The 18,157-nt window shown below is 36.2% G+C and overlaps 1 protein-coding gene across 42 annotated transcripts in view; it reads right to left on the bottom strand.

The window, feature by feature from the left end:
* Rbfox2 (RNA binding fox-1 homolog 2) overlaps nt 1-18,157 on the bottom strand; it is a 262,069-nt gene that overhangs the window by 185,787 nt on the left and 58,125 nt on the right. For 26 of the 42 annotated variants that reach the window (XR_015452317.1, XR_002395334.2, XM_021259063.2 and 23 more), the window contains exon 2: nt 290-340. The exons of 8 other annotated variants lie outside the window; for them this stretch is intronic. Coding sequence is in view for 30 of the 34 variants with exons in the window: in XM_021259063.2 (XP_021114722.1) it covers nt 290-340 (51 nt within the window). In the remaining 4 variants the exon portion in view is untranslated. 8 more of the 42 variants (XM_087213965.1, XM_087213971.1, XM_004845719.4 and 5 more) reach the window with 6 other exon arrangements.

Here is an 18,157-nt window from a genome sequence, read left to right as displayed (position 1 = left end):
TTTAAAATCCTGAGGTACTAAGAAGACCAGGTTTAAAAATTACCATACAGACTGGAGAAGAAAAATCACTATCCATCATTACTTACTGTACTTAAGTGATTGTTTCCCCCTATAATATCCGTAACTTTAACAACATAGTTGTGATATTTTTAGAATATACCTTTATATCCCTATTCACTGCTGAAACAAGATGTGTTACGTTCCAAAGTAAGTAATTTCAGCAAATAGTAACACAGCATCCTTTGATAAAACACACATACCATCTGAATTATAAACATCAAATACCAACCTGGCTATCCCGCCCCGGGAATCCATGATAACCTGGGGTCAGAGGCTCGTTCTATAAGAAAGAAAAGAAAAAAATCAAACTGTAAGAGAAAAGAAAATGTTAAAACTAATCAAAATCACCCAAACTGATCAAATAGAAACTACCTACATGTATCTCCTGATTGGGTTTTTACAATGGCATAAAGACAAACCAAAAAAAAAAAAAAGTATTTGCTTAGGAACACTTCACAAATACTACCTTCCTCTTTGTGTAACTAAATTTGTTTGCTTCCCAGAACAGTACATCTCAACCAGGGTGCTAGTGAGATTCCTAACTTCACACTGTGGGACTTTAGTAGCCCTAGCTGCTACTCACTAAAAGCCAGGAGCCCTCCTACACACAAGACAACCAAACACTCCCACATATTTCCCTGTTTCCCTTGATCAGAAAGGGAACAAGTATCACCCTGCTGAAAACTGCCTCTTGACCTGGGAAAATTTTAGCTCTCCCTATATCACCTTGTTTTTCCTCAGTTTTTAAAAATCTGGATGAAATTCTACCTCTGTTCAAGACTTTCTTTTCCAACCTATATTATGATGGTATATATTTATATATCATCATAATACAGGTAGATATAGGGATATCTACCTATATCATAACATGTATAAATGTCAAATTTATTTTGGTTATTTGTGCAGCTTACTTTCAATGTTATTTATGATTCTAATTAATTAATTCTTAATATTTTAAAGGTGTGTCATATGTACTGTCTCAACTTCACATTAACTACTAAACCAAGATCAGGACAAGAATGCTACTCAATGAAAGCTATGCCAATCCTGGTTTAGTATAAGGATACACAATATGAACACTCATTTATGGCTTAACATATCCAATCATTCAGCCAAAGTATAGAGAATACTAAAACTTCCCAAGTATTGTTAAATAACTGAAAGAGTAAGAAATACGAATGAAATAAGTCCCTTTCCTTCAAGGAAACTTAAATGCAAGATGTATGTGCGCAAAGGAGTAAATGAGAACACATGGTACTTCTATAATTTCGTAAGTGTTCAATACACCTCCTTTAAATATATTCACTCTCAGGGCCAGGGATTTAGTTCAGTGGTTCTGGCACCTGCCTCGCAAACTCAAGGTCTGGAGTTCAATCCCCAGTACCAAAAAAAAAGAATAAAGATACTCACTCTCTTCTTTCATCCATTTGTATTTTTATTCCTACTAGCAGAATAACAATTTAAGAGGAATTTGCATTGATAGAACTTTCAAATATGTCAAGAGACTACACCTTTCACCTAATGGTGATTATCTTCACTTTTGACAGTCAAAAGCCCATGCTCCCTTCAAAAACATGAGACTAGAAATGGGGAAAAAATAAGAACCAAGATGCAGCATGTAAAGGTACAAGTTCCCAATGAGAAATGTAAATACGTTGTATACCTAAAATGTGCCAATAAAAGAATTTAAGTAATTAAAAAAACCAAGAAAACATGAGAGTTAGGAGTTAACGTAGGCTCATGGCAGAGCCTCTGTGCTTTATTCATCATAGTTTCCCTGAAATCTAGGACAGTGTCTAATATATGGTGCACACCCAAAAGAATATGTACATAAACAGTAAAATAAACAGAAATTATTTAGGAATTCAGCCGCTGATTCAATTGTAGGGAATCTAAGTTCTCCTTTTCTATTCCTAATTCTCTATTTTGGGCACTTTATATTATTTATAAATGAGTTTCTCCAAAGAAAGCACACCAGTGAAGATAACTGCCTTTGAAGAATTACAGTTGCTCAACAATCCTGAGAAAGAAGAAAAAAGCTAAAGGACACATACTTGCTAATTTCAAAGTTTACTGCAAAACTATATAATCAACATAGTGTGAAACAAGGATAGACATATGGGTCAACGGAAAACAATTGAGAGTCTAGAAATAAACCTTTACAGTTTGATGAACTAATGTTTGAAATAGGTGCCAAGAAAACTAGTGAGGAAAGAGTAAACTTTTCAGCAAGTAGTACTAAAACAATTGGAAAGCCACATGTAAAAATATGAATCTACAACTCTACCTCATTCCATATATAAAATTAACTCAAAATAGATCATACCTTAAACTGTAATACTCTTAAAAGAAAACAGTAGAGCAAATCATCATGACCTTTGGATAGGAAATAGTTTATTAAATGTCACCCAGAAGCATTAAGTGACAAAGGAAAAGAGATAAATTAGGTTTGCAAATCAGATGTTTGATAAGAGATGTTTATCTAGACTATATAAAGAACTCTTACCAGTCAACAGCAAAAAGAAAATTAATTCAACTTAAAATGGAAAGAAATGGGCTGGGGATGTAGCTCAGTGGTAGAGTACATTACTAGCATGTGCAAGGCCTTGAGCTCAATGAGGGGTGCAGTGGCAGACAGATACACAGAGAAAAGGATTTGAACAGGCAGTTCAAAAGATATGCAAATGACCAGTAAGCACAGCACACAAAAAGATGCTAAACACCATCAACCATTATGCAAATCAAATCCATATTAAGATAACACAGGGGCCCAGGTTTTAGCTCAATACCACTGCGCCTGCCTTGCAAGGCCAAGGTTCTGAGTTTCTTCCCTGGTACCCCCCCCAAAAAAAGATTACACACACACACTAGGATAGTTATAATGCAAAAATCGGGCAATGGCAAATATTGGTGAGGAAGTAGAGAAACTGGAATTCTTATACATTGCTAGTAGGAATGTGAAATGAAACAACACTTTAGAAACCACTGGATAGACCATCAAAATGTTAAACGCTGAGTTACTATAAGACCCAGAAATTCTACACCAAGGTATATAATCAAGAAAAACAAATACATATATCCATACAAAATCCTGTACAAAAATGTGCATACCTGCATTATTTCATAATAGCCAAAGAGTAGAAACAACCCAAGTAGATGAATGGATAAACAAAGTATAGTAATCCATAACTAAATATTATTCAGCAATAACAAGGAATAGAATACTGATACAACATAACTGAATCTTAAAACCATCATGCTAAGTAAAAAAAGACCAGACACAAAAAGACCACAAATTATATGATTCTATTTATAGGAAATGTCCAGACTAGGCAATGTCCATACTGACAAAAAACAAATTAGTGGTTCCATGTGTTAGGGGGTAGAAATGTACAATGACTGGGACTGGGGTTTATTTTAGGGTGATGAAGATATTCTAGAACTAGATACTGGTGATAGATGATTATACTAAAAACGAAAAAAACAGCAAAAATACTTCTAAAAGGTGAGATTTATGGTCTGTAAATTACAGTATTAAATCTATTGTTTTAAAATAATACTAGCTAAAACAATGTTGGCTTTTTCTTACAGTTCTACAATTGATTGAATCCAGAGCATTCACACTAAATTACACCCCCAGCCCTTTTTCTATTTTTTAATTCTGAGACAGTGTCTCACAGTCACACTCAGTTACCCAGGCTCGGCTCGAACTTGGGATCCTCCTGCCTCAGCATCCCAGACTCCTGGGCATGCACAACCACGCCTGACTTCACACTGATTTTTACAGGGGGAATATATACCATTTAGATTATAACAAAAGAACAAGGTCACTGAAATCCACAAGCACTTGTTTGTTCTGGATAATAACCTTACGTCAACTTCATTCCCTAACAATGATAATAAAGATGATGATAATCAACAGACAGGAGCAGCTAAGCAGTATGGTTCCAGGATGAATGAGAGACAGAGAGAAAGAAGCAGACAGGAGATAACAGAGAGGTAAGTAAGAATATATTTCCTACCATTAGAGAAACTAAGTCAGAGAAAGTAAGCAACGTTAAATGGAAAAGGTAAACGGCCAACCTGGGTCTGCTGGAGCCCAAAGCCCTGTCCTTTCCATTTCGCCAAGTTCTCCTCAAAATGACCAGTCCATATTACCTTCTTACAGTAAATATTAAAACTGTTTGAGAAAGGGATTATATGGTTATGAAAGTAATTACAAACTCCAAAATCTTATTAACAAAGACTTATCATTTCCAGAGAACATCCCATATATCAATTATATTTCTTGACGTCCTAGAGTTCAACAATGCAGAAAAATTTAAGAAAAAAATCACATCCCTACAAGCCAGAATTGCCAAAAACTTTAGCAGCAAAGATGGATGTAACAATCTGCACAGAGATGTGTCAGAGAAAACAAATCTCTTCTTCCACCTGTCTTAGCAAAGCATTACTCTTCATAATCCCTACCTCTTAGGGCTACTGGTAACTCTCTGAGCCCTCGGAAAATTCCTGCCACTCTGAGAGTGTCTATACTTAATGAAAATGGGCTGCTTTCCTGTTTCATTCTACCATGTATATACTTCTCTCTTTAAAATGCATTAATTTTATATGATTCTGAACGTTCTTTTTTTGCTTAATAATGTGTGAGACACATCTTCACTAATGCATACCACTATATTCCACTAATTCTGACTGCTAGTTAGTATTCTGAAACCTACAAAATGTCAAAATTTACTTCTATTATTATTTTCCTGATAATGGATACTTAAAATTCTTTCCAGTTGTTCTTTGTCTGTTTGTGCTCACACAACATTGTTTTAGATCTGCCTATCAACATTCTTTTAGATCTGAGATGCCTTTTCCCACTCATGAGATCAGCAAAAATCAAAATGAAAATATCACAGAATGATAAGATGAATACACAGGTACCTTCATATCTATTAACAGAAATAGAAGTATACTGGGACCACTGTTTTGGAAAGCAATTTGACAAAAACATTTAGTATGTATACTTTCTTGCAATTTCACATTTTCTGTCTCTTCTAGAGAATCATTTGTACCATTTTACATTCCCAGCAGCAATCCAAAGGGTTCCAATTACTCCACAGCTTCACCAAACACTTGTATTTTGTTTTTTCTTTACTAAGAGTTACCATAACAAGTGTGAAATGTCATTTCATTATGGGTTTGATCTGTCTTTCTCTTATGATTAGTGATGCTGACCACCTTTTAATGTGCTTATTGGTCATTATTTATCTTCTTTGCAGAAATTACCAGCCAATTAATTTGCCCAGTTTTAAAATGAGTTGCTTGGTTTTAGTTGTCAAGTTACATATGCTGTTGAGTTTATATATTTTGGATATCACTTATCAGATATGATTTCCAAATATTCCATAAATGGGTCATCATCTACTCCTACTGATAGTGTCCTCTGATCCACAAAAAATTTTAATTTTGATAAAGTCCAATTTATCTATTTTTGTCATTGCCTTAGGCTTTTGGTATCATGCCCAAGAATCCAATGCCAAACCCAAGATCATGAAGACTTATTTCTGTTTCCAAGAATTTTATGGTTCTAATTCTTATGTTTAAGTCTTTGATCTACCCTGAGCTAATTTTTGTATATGATACATATTTATTTGCATGTCTTAATTGATTTTGAGGCTCCTTAGATCTTCATCCATTAACCACTTTCTTCCTGGTTTCTGGGGATCTGGAATTAAATATCTATTCTATTCATCTACTAGGTATTCATTAATTGATTTTCAAGGTCCAAATTACCCTTTTTGCCAGCTCTATGAAAATGGACCTGGGCCCTTTAAATATTTCTCCTTTTGTAGAATGCATGTCAGGCTTTGTCAGTAGAGGGCACAGGAGACCCCTTGAAGGAAGAAAAGGTTTTGTTGCCAGGTCCCAGGGTGCTTACTTAGCAGCTCCTCAGGATTAGCACCAGTTTCCTCCACTCTTAGGTCTTGCAGTGTAAAATTAGCCAACAGCCAGCAGCTTCCCCTAGTAGCTCTCCTTGGGCTCTTACATAGCACAGCGCCTCTGGTGAGACAACTCCCTAAAAACAGCTTTCCTCAGTATTCTAGAGGGTATATTTCTGGCAACTTCAGTAATGCAGGTATCAGCCGGGTATGACAGCACACACCTGTAATTTCAGCTACTCTGGAGGCTGAGGCAGGAGGATCACCAAGTTTGAGGTCAGCCTGTACAAATTAGCAAGATCCTGTCTCAAAATAAAACAAAAACTAAAGAGGACTGGGGATATAACTCAGTGGTAGAGCACTTGTCTAGCATGGGCAAGGCCATGTACCTTTGGTGGTACTCAGTACCACCAAAATTTTTAAAAGGCAGACATCCCTCAAATAGTGCAGATACAGGATCAATGGCACTTTGCTCTCTATCATCCAAGTACCAGCCTTGGCCTCTCCAACAAGCTCCAGGTTTCAGTTCTTGGTCTGGCGGGCAGAGAAGAGACACTGAAGGAGACAGTTCTTAGGGTATTTTATCTCACGAGTGATTGCTATCACACATAAATTATACTAATCATATTTTATGTATCAATCATATTAGTACATTATTCCTGCTATTATATTACATGCTGTTCTTTAAGAGTTCTTTTTACCTCCTATAAACCAATGCCTCATTATACTGGTCTGCTCTTATGTTAAATAATTCTTTGTATTAAATTCCCTGTCCAAATTCCTATGTAATCTCTCTCCTAAATGGACCCAGACTGATACTCATGAGCTGACATGAAATGTAAATAGCCACTTACTATATGCAAGACAGACATTATGTCTGGTGTTTTATATATATTATCACTTTTAATTCCAACTAAAACACCATGGTATATCATTCTATAGTAAGGAAATAAGAGCTCAGAAAAACTATACAAATCTATCTGACACTGAAGTCCCTTCTGGTTCTCTACTATTGCCGCATTTATTTTTCTTCACCAAACCTAGCAATACATTTTTTAAGAAAGTGAATGTCTATGTGTACAAAAAAACACAGCAGGCCTGACTGCTACGCTCAGAAAGAGCAGTGTGAACAGCTGGTTGCTTGGTGCCTCAGACTTAGTTTGGGGGAGGGCTCTATGTTCACAATCGGTACTAGTGGCTCTTTTTAGTTAACATGTGCTTGTCTCTGAAGAGTTTTTAATTTGGCATGTGCTAGGGGTAGGGTGCCCATGTGAACAGCCCCTCCACCCCATCCCACAGTGATCTCAGCATTCAAGTCTCTAAGGAGCTTCCCTAGAGGACAACATTGTCACAAATTACTAATGGAAGAAACGAGTATGCCTTGTCTGGCTCCTCTGGGAATGGACTCCTGGAAGCTTGAGCCTGGCTTCAACTGGACTGTGTCCTTGCACCTTTTTCCTTAGCCAATTATGCTTATTGTATCTTTTAGTTATTATAAAGCATAGCTGTAAATTTAATGCTGAGTTCTATATGTTCTAGTGAAATCACTTGACCTGTGACAGTCTTGGGAACCCCCAAACAACCTACGACATACCAAGCACTTTGTTAAATGCTGAGCAAACACAGATAACTAGGTCCCTTGCCCTCAAGGAACTGTCCAGTCTATTTAAATTTCCCTTCTTTCACTTCTCTGATCTTCACTTCTTAGTCTGTTCACCATTTAAAATAGATTAGATACATTTCTCGGAGCTAAAATTTCATTCTTAGTGAACTGATACTAAATAAATATTTAATAAGTCCATCAGGCAAAATCTGAGATACAGAGCTCTAATAAACTCAAAGACCACACATATTTTCTCTTTACTTTCTCCATCTTAATTGTGTTCCTCAAAAATAAATTGACAAATCCTTGTACATTGCTGGTGGGAATGTAAAATGGAGCAGCTGCTATGGAAAACAGTCTGTCAGTTCCTCAAAAAGTTAAATAAAGAGCCACCATATGATCCAACAATTTTATTTCTAAGTACACAGTCAAAAGAACAGAAGACTCAGGGCCTCGCATGGCAGACAAGCACTCTACCTCTGAGCTACACCCCAACTCCATATTTTTGTATTCTTTAAGTATTTTCATGAGCATTTTCTACAACTGCAAATATGGCCATTTTTTCAAATAAAATCTTTTAAAAACAAAAGAAAAGGTACTCAATCAAATACTTGTATACTCATGTTAGCAGCAGCACTATTCACAATTGTCAAAAATGAAAGCAATCCAAATGTCCACAAAGAGCTGAAGAGATGAACAAATTATGGTTCATACATGCAAAAGAATATTATTCAGTTTTTAAAAAAGGGTGTTTTTTTCAAGGTTTGTTCATGCTGCAGCGTGTACGAGTATGCCACACTAAGTGAAAGAGGTCAGACTCAAAAGGATACATATTGTATGACTTCATTTATATGAATATCCGGAATAGGTAAATTCATACAAACAGGAAGCAAATTGGTAGGTGGTTAGGGCCTGGACAGAAGGGGATATAGAGGATAAATAATTAATGGATTTGGCATCCTTCTAAAGTGATGAAAAATTTTTGGACTATGTGGAGATGATGGTTGTATAACACTGTGAATGTCAATGTACTACATACTACCAAATTGTTCATTTAAAATGGCTAATTTTATGTTATATAAATTTCATCTCAAAAACTTTTGGAAAACAATGAAGTACACAATGAGATACAAATGAAATAAACCAAAGAAATGTTATTTGAATGGGTATTTGCAGCTTCAAATAAAATTATCAGTGACTGCAACAGATATAAATTTTAAAATGTTCTATATCTACCCTGGAAAACTGAAGATTCAAAGTAGCTTTAAGGAATGCATCTATAGATGCGTCTACAGATGCAGTAGAATATGTACGCATTTATTTCCAAAAGAAAAAAGATAAAATGCTTCTAAATTATGTAATTTTATATGTAATTTTGAATGTGTATGAACAAATTAATAAATATTTTAGGTAGATATTTGCCTACTTATTTCATCAACTGCTTAAAGTTTATATACTTAGACTGGCCCACTCTCAATGGAAAAACCACATAAGGTCTTATATACAGGGTTTCATTATATTCAGGCATATACAACACATATTCATACTTTTTTAGTCTGCAAGAATTTCAAAATATTTACAGAGATCATATACCTTGATTGTGAGTTTGGGTTGGAGTGAAATTTGGTGGCAAGGGGGTCCTATAGCTGTATTTTCAATAATTTTTGCACAATGAACTTGTATTATTTTGACTTTACCTTCAAAAATTGGAGGTAATAGTACCTACCGCATAATAGGCCCATGTCCCAGTTACGTTCAGTTGTTAAGAATCACACTGACTTGAGATATGCCTCTGGCAACTTATTAGTTCCTTGACTGTGGGAAGTTTATTCCTCTCTCAGCCTCAAATTCTTCAGCTTTTAAATGAGAGCACCATCTGCCTCATAGCACTGTCACAAGGACAGAGTTAATACATGCAAAGTGACTTACACAGTACCTGATCCTTAATGGGGTAGCCCTGATTTTAGGGGGTTACAATAATGTATCCATATCCATGGATTCAGCATCTGCATGCAGATTCAACTGACCACAGATGGAAAATGAGTGGGAGAAGAAGAACACATGTCTGTAATGTACACAACATACAGACTTTTCTTCTCAGGATTCTCTAAACAATAAAGCGTAACAACTACTTAAATACCATTTACATTGCATTAAGTATCAAAAATTAACTTAAAGATGAATTAAAGCAAGACTCCCAACCTCTGGCTACTGACAGGTACTAGCTCATGGCCTATTAGAAACCGGGCCACATAGCAAGATGTGAGGGCAAGCAGCAGGTGCACAGTGAAGCTTCATCTGTTATTTACAGCCATTCCCCCATTGCTCCCATTACTGCCTAACCTGTCAGATCTGAAGTAGCATTAGATTGTCAGAACTGCATTTGTGAGGGACTCAGTTGCATGCTCTTTATAAGAATCTAACACCTGATGATAAGTAGAGCTGAGCTGGTAGTGCTAGCACTGGAGAATGTAATTATTATGTATCACAAACATACTAATTTTTTTTTTTTTTGGTACCAGGGATCAAACTTGGGACCTTGCACCTGCGAGGCAGGCATCAGAACCACTGAGCTAAATCCCTGGCCCAAACATACTAATTTTTTTTAAAAAAAGAAACTAAATCCCTCTCCCCTGTCTGTGGAAAAACTATTTTCCAGTATCTGAGGCCAAAAAGATTGAGGGGCACTGTTTCAAAATATACAGGATGATGTGCACAGGCTATACACAAATACGATACCATTTTATCTAAGGTACTTGAGCAGATTTTGGTACCTCAAGGAATCCTGGAACCAATCCCTGCATATACAGAGGGACAATTATATTCCCTTTTGGTTGAAAAGGGAAACTCAGGTTCAGGTTCACTGAGGTTAAGTGTTATGTCCAAGGTCTCACAGGCAATAAATAACAAAAGGGGACTGGAGGGCCAAGGATTTAGCTCAGTGGCACTGCACTTGCCTCACAAGCACAAGGTCCTGAGTTCGATCCCCAGTACCAAAAAAAAAATTTTTTTAAAGCAAGGGGGGGGGTGGGACTGGAACCCAAGTCTTCTAATTGCAAATTTGGGGTGCTTTCAACTGGAATTTAGATAATCACTTCAGATAATCACAGATAATTATCTAGATCTGAATAAAATGATTATTTGAATACTTATTATGATTAAATATGCCAATTGACAAACAACAAATTAGTTTTTGTTGTGATATTCAATTTGCATTGGTGTTTCACTGAAGCCTCCACAAGTTTTGGCTAAAAATTTTTTTTAAAAGCTACCTTTTAATTAGCCTCAGAATTTAAAAGAATTCTTCAATGCTCAAAAACTCCCTTTGAGGAAGTTAACATGTTGAATATCATACTCTAACAATTCTGCCCCAAAAGTCAATGCAAAATAATAAATTTTCTTTTAATTGATACATGCTAGATATTTCAATTTAGCTTTTATAACAGTCTTTTCATTCATACTGCTATTCAATATGATGTCAAGCCAGTTCTGTTTGCTTCTTAGTGGAGTTACTTAGGTCAAGTTACTTAACCTTTCTGAACCTCAATTTTCTGTTCTGTAAAATATATAAAATATGTTATTATGCCAACACTATGCAAGAATGTTAAAATGAGACATAATATATACAAAGCACCTAAAGTGCAGTTGCCCTATAGAGAAAAACTTATATGTTTAAAATATATAAATATATAATTATATAAAATATTTATTATATATAAATTATAAATTTTATATAACTATATATAAATATTTATACATAAATATATATATTTTAAAGATGCTTTGAGTTCATATTGCTGCCTTTCCTCTCCATCCCCTAAGATTTGTATGACTGGTAAAAAAAAAAAATGTACCTTTCTACTTCCTACTGCCGTAGTTTTCACTACCTTACTGGCTACAGTTGCCAATTCCCAAACTGAACTCTTTACCATTTACTTCTGGTGTCCCCAGAGCAAGTCCAGGAACTTCTCATTACACTGATTCCCTGGTAAGAAAGAAAATACTTATCACTTGTCGACACAATGATCTCATGATAATTATCATGTTAGTTCTTGCAGGGAACCAATCTAAAAGACTTCAAACAAAAACACCTGAAAGTTTTATGACTTTATTTCTTCAGACAAAGTTTTTTTTAACTTCATTTTTTTAAACATATGGTCAACTATCAGGAATTCATAGCGAGCTGCCTTTATTCATCATCAGATCACTTAGTTCTTCCATTAGCTCAACTATTCAACTTCTGCAGTTCTTCCTCTTCTAGCTCTCTTTGGTTAATAGCCTCCATTTAATGAAAGGCATTTTGTCGGAAAAAGGGAGAGAAAACTATCAGTATGTTTTTCTTTGAGTACAATTAATTCTTGAGATAGCTGAAAGAAGGGCAAGAGGCAAGGGACCTACAGAGATGGAATAGTATTGAGACTCAAGTGAGGCCCTTTCTGAGGAAACAGAACTTCTCAACTAATTTATCAACAAAAGGCTGAAGAAGGGGTGAAAAGGAAAGGCTGCAACTTATGCAGCCCCTGAAAGGTGCTAGATAATTTATACACATGATATCATGATCTGGGTATCTTTCCACTATCAAGTGAGGAGAGGAACTCACAGAGGTTAACTGAACCAAGGCCAAACAGCTAGTAAATGGCAGAATTAGAGTAACAATTATAACTTTGTTCTTTCCATTATATGGCAGTCAGTAGCTTAGTCTAGGCAAGCTTTTATCCATCAAGCAGTAATGAAGGTAAGTAAGTGAAGGTTAGTGAAGGTTACCCAGACTGCTTCTCTTCCAGCAATGGAAATAACTGAGAAAGAATTCATCTGTAACCTGTAGTCATCACCCAACTATTACCAATGATAGGAAAGTAGTGCTTCTTAAACCTTAATGTAAAGATAGGTCACTGGGTAACTTGCTAAAGTGCAGATTCTGATTCTGTGGGTACACCTGAAATTTTTGCATCTTCCAGGAAACGATGAAGCACCTGGTGCTTAGGCTATTCTCTTAAAGAGATTAGACTGAGGGGTTCCCAATTCCTAACCGATCATCTATCTCCTTGTAATAATTTAAAAACTATAGATTTCTGGGCCTCTCCCTCCTGGATTCCATGATGTCTGGAACAGGTGAAGACTGACTCTAATACAGAATTCCAACTGCTAGACTAAAGCAGCTTCTACAACATAATATTGTTAATTTCAAGAAAGTTACAGTTATTAATGACAATAATTAGCAGGCACTGATTAAAAACATAGGGCCAGGGATTTAGCTCAGTGGTTCCGCCACCTGCTTCACAAGCACAAGGTCCCAAGTTCAATTCCCGGTCCAAATATTTATATATATATATATATATATATATATATATATATATACACACACACATACATACATACATATATATACACATACATATATATACACATACATATATATATATATATACACACATATATCTATATATCTCACAAGTTAAACCACTTTACATGTTAACTCCTCAAACCACACTCTAGGGTTGGTAATTATAGCGCTATCATTACCATTTTACATATGAAGAAACCAATGTACAAAGAGACTTCTTACTTACCCAAGGTCAGTTAGTGAGTACCAATACAAGGGCTCATACTTGCAACAATCTGATTCCAGAGTCTGTGCTCTGAAACACATTGTCTAAAATCATTTCCCACATTATCCAACAATAATGACACTGGTTTTAACAGGCACACTTGAACAAATAAATCCAAATGGGTCAACTCAGAAAATGTCGCCCTGTGAAGGCTGTGTACACTCTTATTCCTCAGATGGTACCATTACTCCAAACATCACTGCTACATAATCTAATGGCTCTTGATCTGAAAATGAAAGTACCTTCAGAACCTAAATCTATGACTTTAAATATCTTTAACGTGATAAAAGCTCATCATTGGAGCATGGATTTGATTTTTTGACACCATTACAACATCATGAAAAGCCAATTCAAAGATACAGTGTCTGACGAAGGCAGACTTTTTTTAAATAAAAAATTTAGTGTTTGGCACTGAAAATGTTTTCCTTATCACTCATCTCTGAAGCTGATTCCAAACAAGAGTTCTTTATGTTTTACGCAATGGTTTTATCACCAGACCCAAGGTGACTATTTTGAAGGGCAATATTCATTTGGAAGCACAGGTTCTACTTGATTTTTAAAAATCAGCCTATTAGTCATACTCAAAAAGCACATTGCCCCTTCACTATCAATAAAAATATGCATATGTTCAGAACAACTATCTTGAAGCATGCAGGTTTCCTTTCTGCTCCAAAAGCAACTGCTCTTGCTTTTTAGCTTTTTTTTTTAAAAAAACATGGTTTATTTATATACATCCATCCATATAAAACTAAATACCATGATCAGTCATTAATGAAGCATTTAGCTATATCATAAAATGCATCATACAAAGACAATTATATATATCCAAAATATGTGCACAAATACCCTCACATACAAGGGATAAAGGCATACACAAATACTACAGGGCTACGACTATTAAAAAATACATTTTTACATATAATGAGCTCCTTTGTTAAATATGTCCTTTTTCAACAAAGAAAATATTCTGCAAATTCAGAATGATTTACAGATTTTTTTTTAAAATCAAACAAAATGCAGATTAGTACAATTTCACACAACCAACCTCTGTGCTTGAACTGGACTCCCCACACCTTAGTGAAGCCACAGTTCCCCTGAACAAACTCCCACTCCATCACCCCCCATACACACTCAACTCCCCACCAACCTCACAGGGGTTCCTGGGCTGGTCCATGGAATCTGATGACATCACTCTCTCTTCCTTCCTGGAATTCTAAACCCTGCTGCTCTCCCCTTGCACACTGCTACCATCTCCATGGCAACCTCACCTCCTCCTGCTTCCCTATTGGCTTCATGGAGCAGGATACACAAAAAGGTTTTCCGTTCTCCCCCCAGCACCCGCCCCCCAAAACTGATGCTTTCAACAGGAACCTGAGCTAAATTTAGCTACTTAGTACTGAAAGTCCTCTGACTAGGAAAACAGGGAGAAATTTCCTCCTTTCAACATTCCACCTTCCCTCAACCCCACTGCAAAGTCGTTACTTCACCTTCTGCCCCGCCCCCCCCACCAACCCAAAACCAAGTGGTGATGTATATTGAGCCTTTAAAGACAGTCAAAATGCCTGCCTCCACATATAAGTCTGGCACAGAGAAAATTCTCACACTCACCTCCTCCCAAGAGGAGGGGGGTAGGAAAGGAGGGAGGGAAGACACAGAAGGAAAAGTATGCACAAAATTGTTGGGACACTTCATGTGCCAAACATCAGTCTTCGGCTGCTTCCTTCTCCAAGCCAAGAAGCAGAAATGCCATGCTTATAGAAAGAACAGTCTACCCTCACAGAAGACCAAATTTCATTGCTATCTGCCTGATACGATTTCCTCCATCATGAAAATAAAAAATAGGGAGGAAAGTGAGACAGGAAAACCACACACTTCTCTAGCCAAATCACATAGCCAGGAACCACAAACTCTGAGTCCAATTTTTCCATCCCAGAGACTGACCTACTATATAAATTGGTAAGTTCTCACATACTGCATTTAAAAGTTAGCACCCACACAAAGATGTTACAAGAATTGCTGACAAAATTAATGTAAAGTAGTTTAGGTTAGATCCCTGAACCAAGGGATTGAATATATACAAGAATAAACTCACATCATTATTAATTCTTATGAATATAATCAGAAATTTTAAATCCCCACAGAAAGTGTATGAACCTACAGAAAACTACCTTTTTATAATCATAGATATTCCATACAGTATGCATGATTTCTTGAGCCATAACCAGTTCTATAAATGTTTCTACTTCTGGTAAAATCTAGCAATACTCACCTCAAGATAACCTGTAACTAGTACTCAGTTTTGGAGCTGGCCCTTTTTCTTTTCTTCTTCTTTCCCCCCTGCCTTTTCTTTTTTTTTTTTTTTTGAGAAAGGGTCTCACTCTGTATTTTAAGCTGGTCTTGAACTCACTATGTAGTCCAGGCTGGGCTCTTGAACTCATGGCAATCCTCCTGCCTCAGCCTCCGGAGTGCTAGGATTACTGGCCTACACCACCACACCCGGCTCTTTTTTCTTTCTTAATCCAAACTCTAATTTTGAAATTGCTACTCACTCTCCCTAAAGCTTCATTTTCTAGCTCAGCTGCCCACTTCTAGTTCTAGGGAAATAATTCTTTCTGAGAGCCATATTTGATTGCTGAACACTGAATCAACCCAGTAGCTATGTCCTATATGACTCTGAAAGACAAAGCATCAATTGTGACCAAGTAGGAAAGGCTCCAAGCAGGCCAGAGCCTTGTAGAAGGAAAAGGGCTGGATAAAAATAAGACACACACAAGAAAACTATATTTTCAGTTTCCAAAGCAGAGACTCAGCTCCAGAGCACCAACTTTCCAGGAAAAAAAAAATGAAAGGAAAATAATTAGTATAGTCATAAGAAACAGTCATCTGTCCCAAACAGAATGTAAATAGTACAGAACAATTAATAAAATCAAAATACCCCTCTAGTGAACGTATAGGCATCTACAAAATGGTTCCTGCCATGGAAAACACCAAAGGATACATTCTGTGCTGTGCTGACAAACAACAAAAACTCACATTCCATAGGGTAGGGGGGTGCAGAATATGATTAGCTCATCTCTTGGGATATTTGCTTTCTTATTTCACTCCTTGCTGACTCCTAACAAACCAGTTCTCATATAAAACCACTCCTCTGTATATCACTGTCAGATGACTCCATAGGCTAACTGTGACAAGCACTATACTTCTAAAAGATCTTAACACTCTCAAAAACAGCCAGTTACCTTTTTCCAGTGATGGCAAACCTTTTAGAGCTTTCAATGATAACAAACAGCCAGATGCAGCACACATGCCATAGGTTCACCACCACTACCTTATTATACCTGGGAAAACTGAGCAGTTACCATTATAAAATCTACAGACAATAGTTTGGACTAAGTGGATTGTTGTAATTAAAGTCCTATTTATTCTTTCATTTAAATACACATTAAGGGCATTTATTATATGCCAGGGGTTTTATATGGGTTGTCATTTATTTCTGAAAAATAAAAAAACAGTAAGTTGTATGTATTACTATATCTACTTTGCAAACAAAGAAAAATAGTTCCACAGATGTCAACATGACCAAGATTTATGTAGCTCATTTTTTTAAAGCCAGGATTCTAACCCAGATCTGTTTAAATTCCAAAGCCTATCCATTTTTCTACTTGCCCTCCAATTTACAGATAAGGTTGAAAAGAAACATCTAGAAATTATTTCGCATCGGTGTGTTCTCTATCATCAATGAAATGTAAGCTGTTTAACATCAAGGTCAAACTCAAAGTTTTTATGTATTTCTAACAGTATTAAGCACTAAATTGGTACTCAATACTTACTAATTTATTATTCTAATCCTTTGATTCTAAACTTATAGACAAATGGTAATGATTCTACGCAGATCTTTTTTTTTTTTTTTTTTTGATACCAGGGATCAAACTTGGGACCTTGTGTTTGCAAGACAGGGGAGCATATGCAGATCTTTTTTAATTAAAATTGGCTAGAGAAGTTACATGCTGAAATGACAAAAATTCAGATAACATATTCTGGAATCTAATTTAATAATATTTGAAATTTTAAAACTTATCACAGCCATAAAGGCCCAATAATAATGCCATAATGCATATGCAGTCCTCTGTGGGTTTGTTTGCTTTCTAGTGTAGGAGACTGCATCAAGGTCCCTGCACACGCTAAGCATGAGCTCTGAGGTACATTCCCTGCCCCTTATCTGTTGGTTTTAATCTACAAATCCTGATCCAATCAGGATCTATACCGCAGATTTATAATTTCTACATTCTACATAAAGAACCAGAGCATTTCTCTAGGGATTCCACTAAAATTAATTCAGCTGATTAGAGGAGCATGCTAAAGAGGCCAAGGTCATGTGTCTGATATTCCTATGAACCAGTTAGTATCACTCTCTCCTACAGCAACAGTATCCAATCTGTTGTAAACATATCCCCTTGCTTTTACTGAGGAATTAATATAAACTACTGGTATTTCTGGGAAAAAAATGTTAAGGAACACATGTACTAATGTCAAAAACTATAATTAGCTTTTATTCTTTAGGAAACAGCAATTGTCTTTCAGAAAAATAATGCCCCATCATTCATATTTTCTTTCAACATTTACTGAACACTGACCAAGTGCTAGTCGATAAGTTTCAAAAGGTTGGCACTGAAGGACGAATGAGCACAGCTACATGTGATGTGCAACATAACAGAGGTGTACAGAGTACAGTGAGAGTAGTCAAGGAAGAATAGCTAGTTCTCAAAGGGAGCATGGAAAATAAGGAGTGTATTAACATCAAGAGGAAGGTAAGAGCACCCGAGGACAAAGATATATAATGCTGTGATCATCGACAGCACAGAAAAATTCAGAAGCAAATACCTGAAATTCAAGTATTTTATGAAGGCCAGGTTTAGAGCTGACTGAAATGACTGGTTTATAGAAGACAAGACCAC

This window comes from Heterocephalus glaber, unplaced genomic scaffold (assembly GCF_053883595.1).
Source record: "Heterocephalus glaber isolate CG9 unplaced genomic scaffold, H.glaber_assembly_v1.0 deba00001444, whole genome shotgun sequence".
Classification (NCBI taxonomy): Eukaryota; Metazoa; Chordata; class Mammalia; order Rodentia; family Bathyergidae; genus Heterocephalus; species Heterocephalus glaber.
This window is presented reverse-complemented; position numbering and strand designations above follow the sequence as displayed.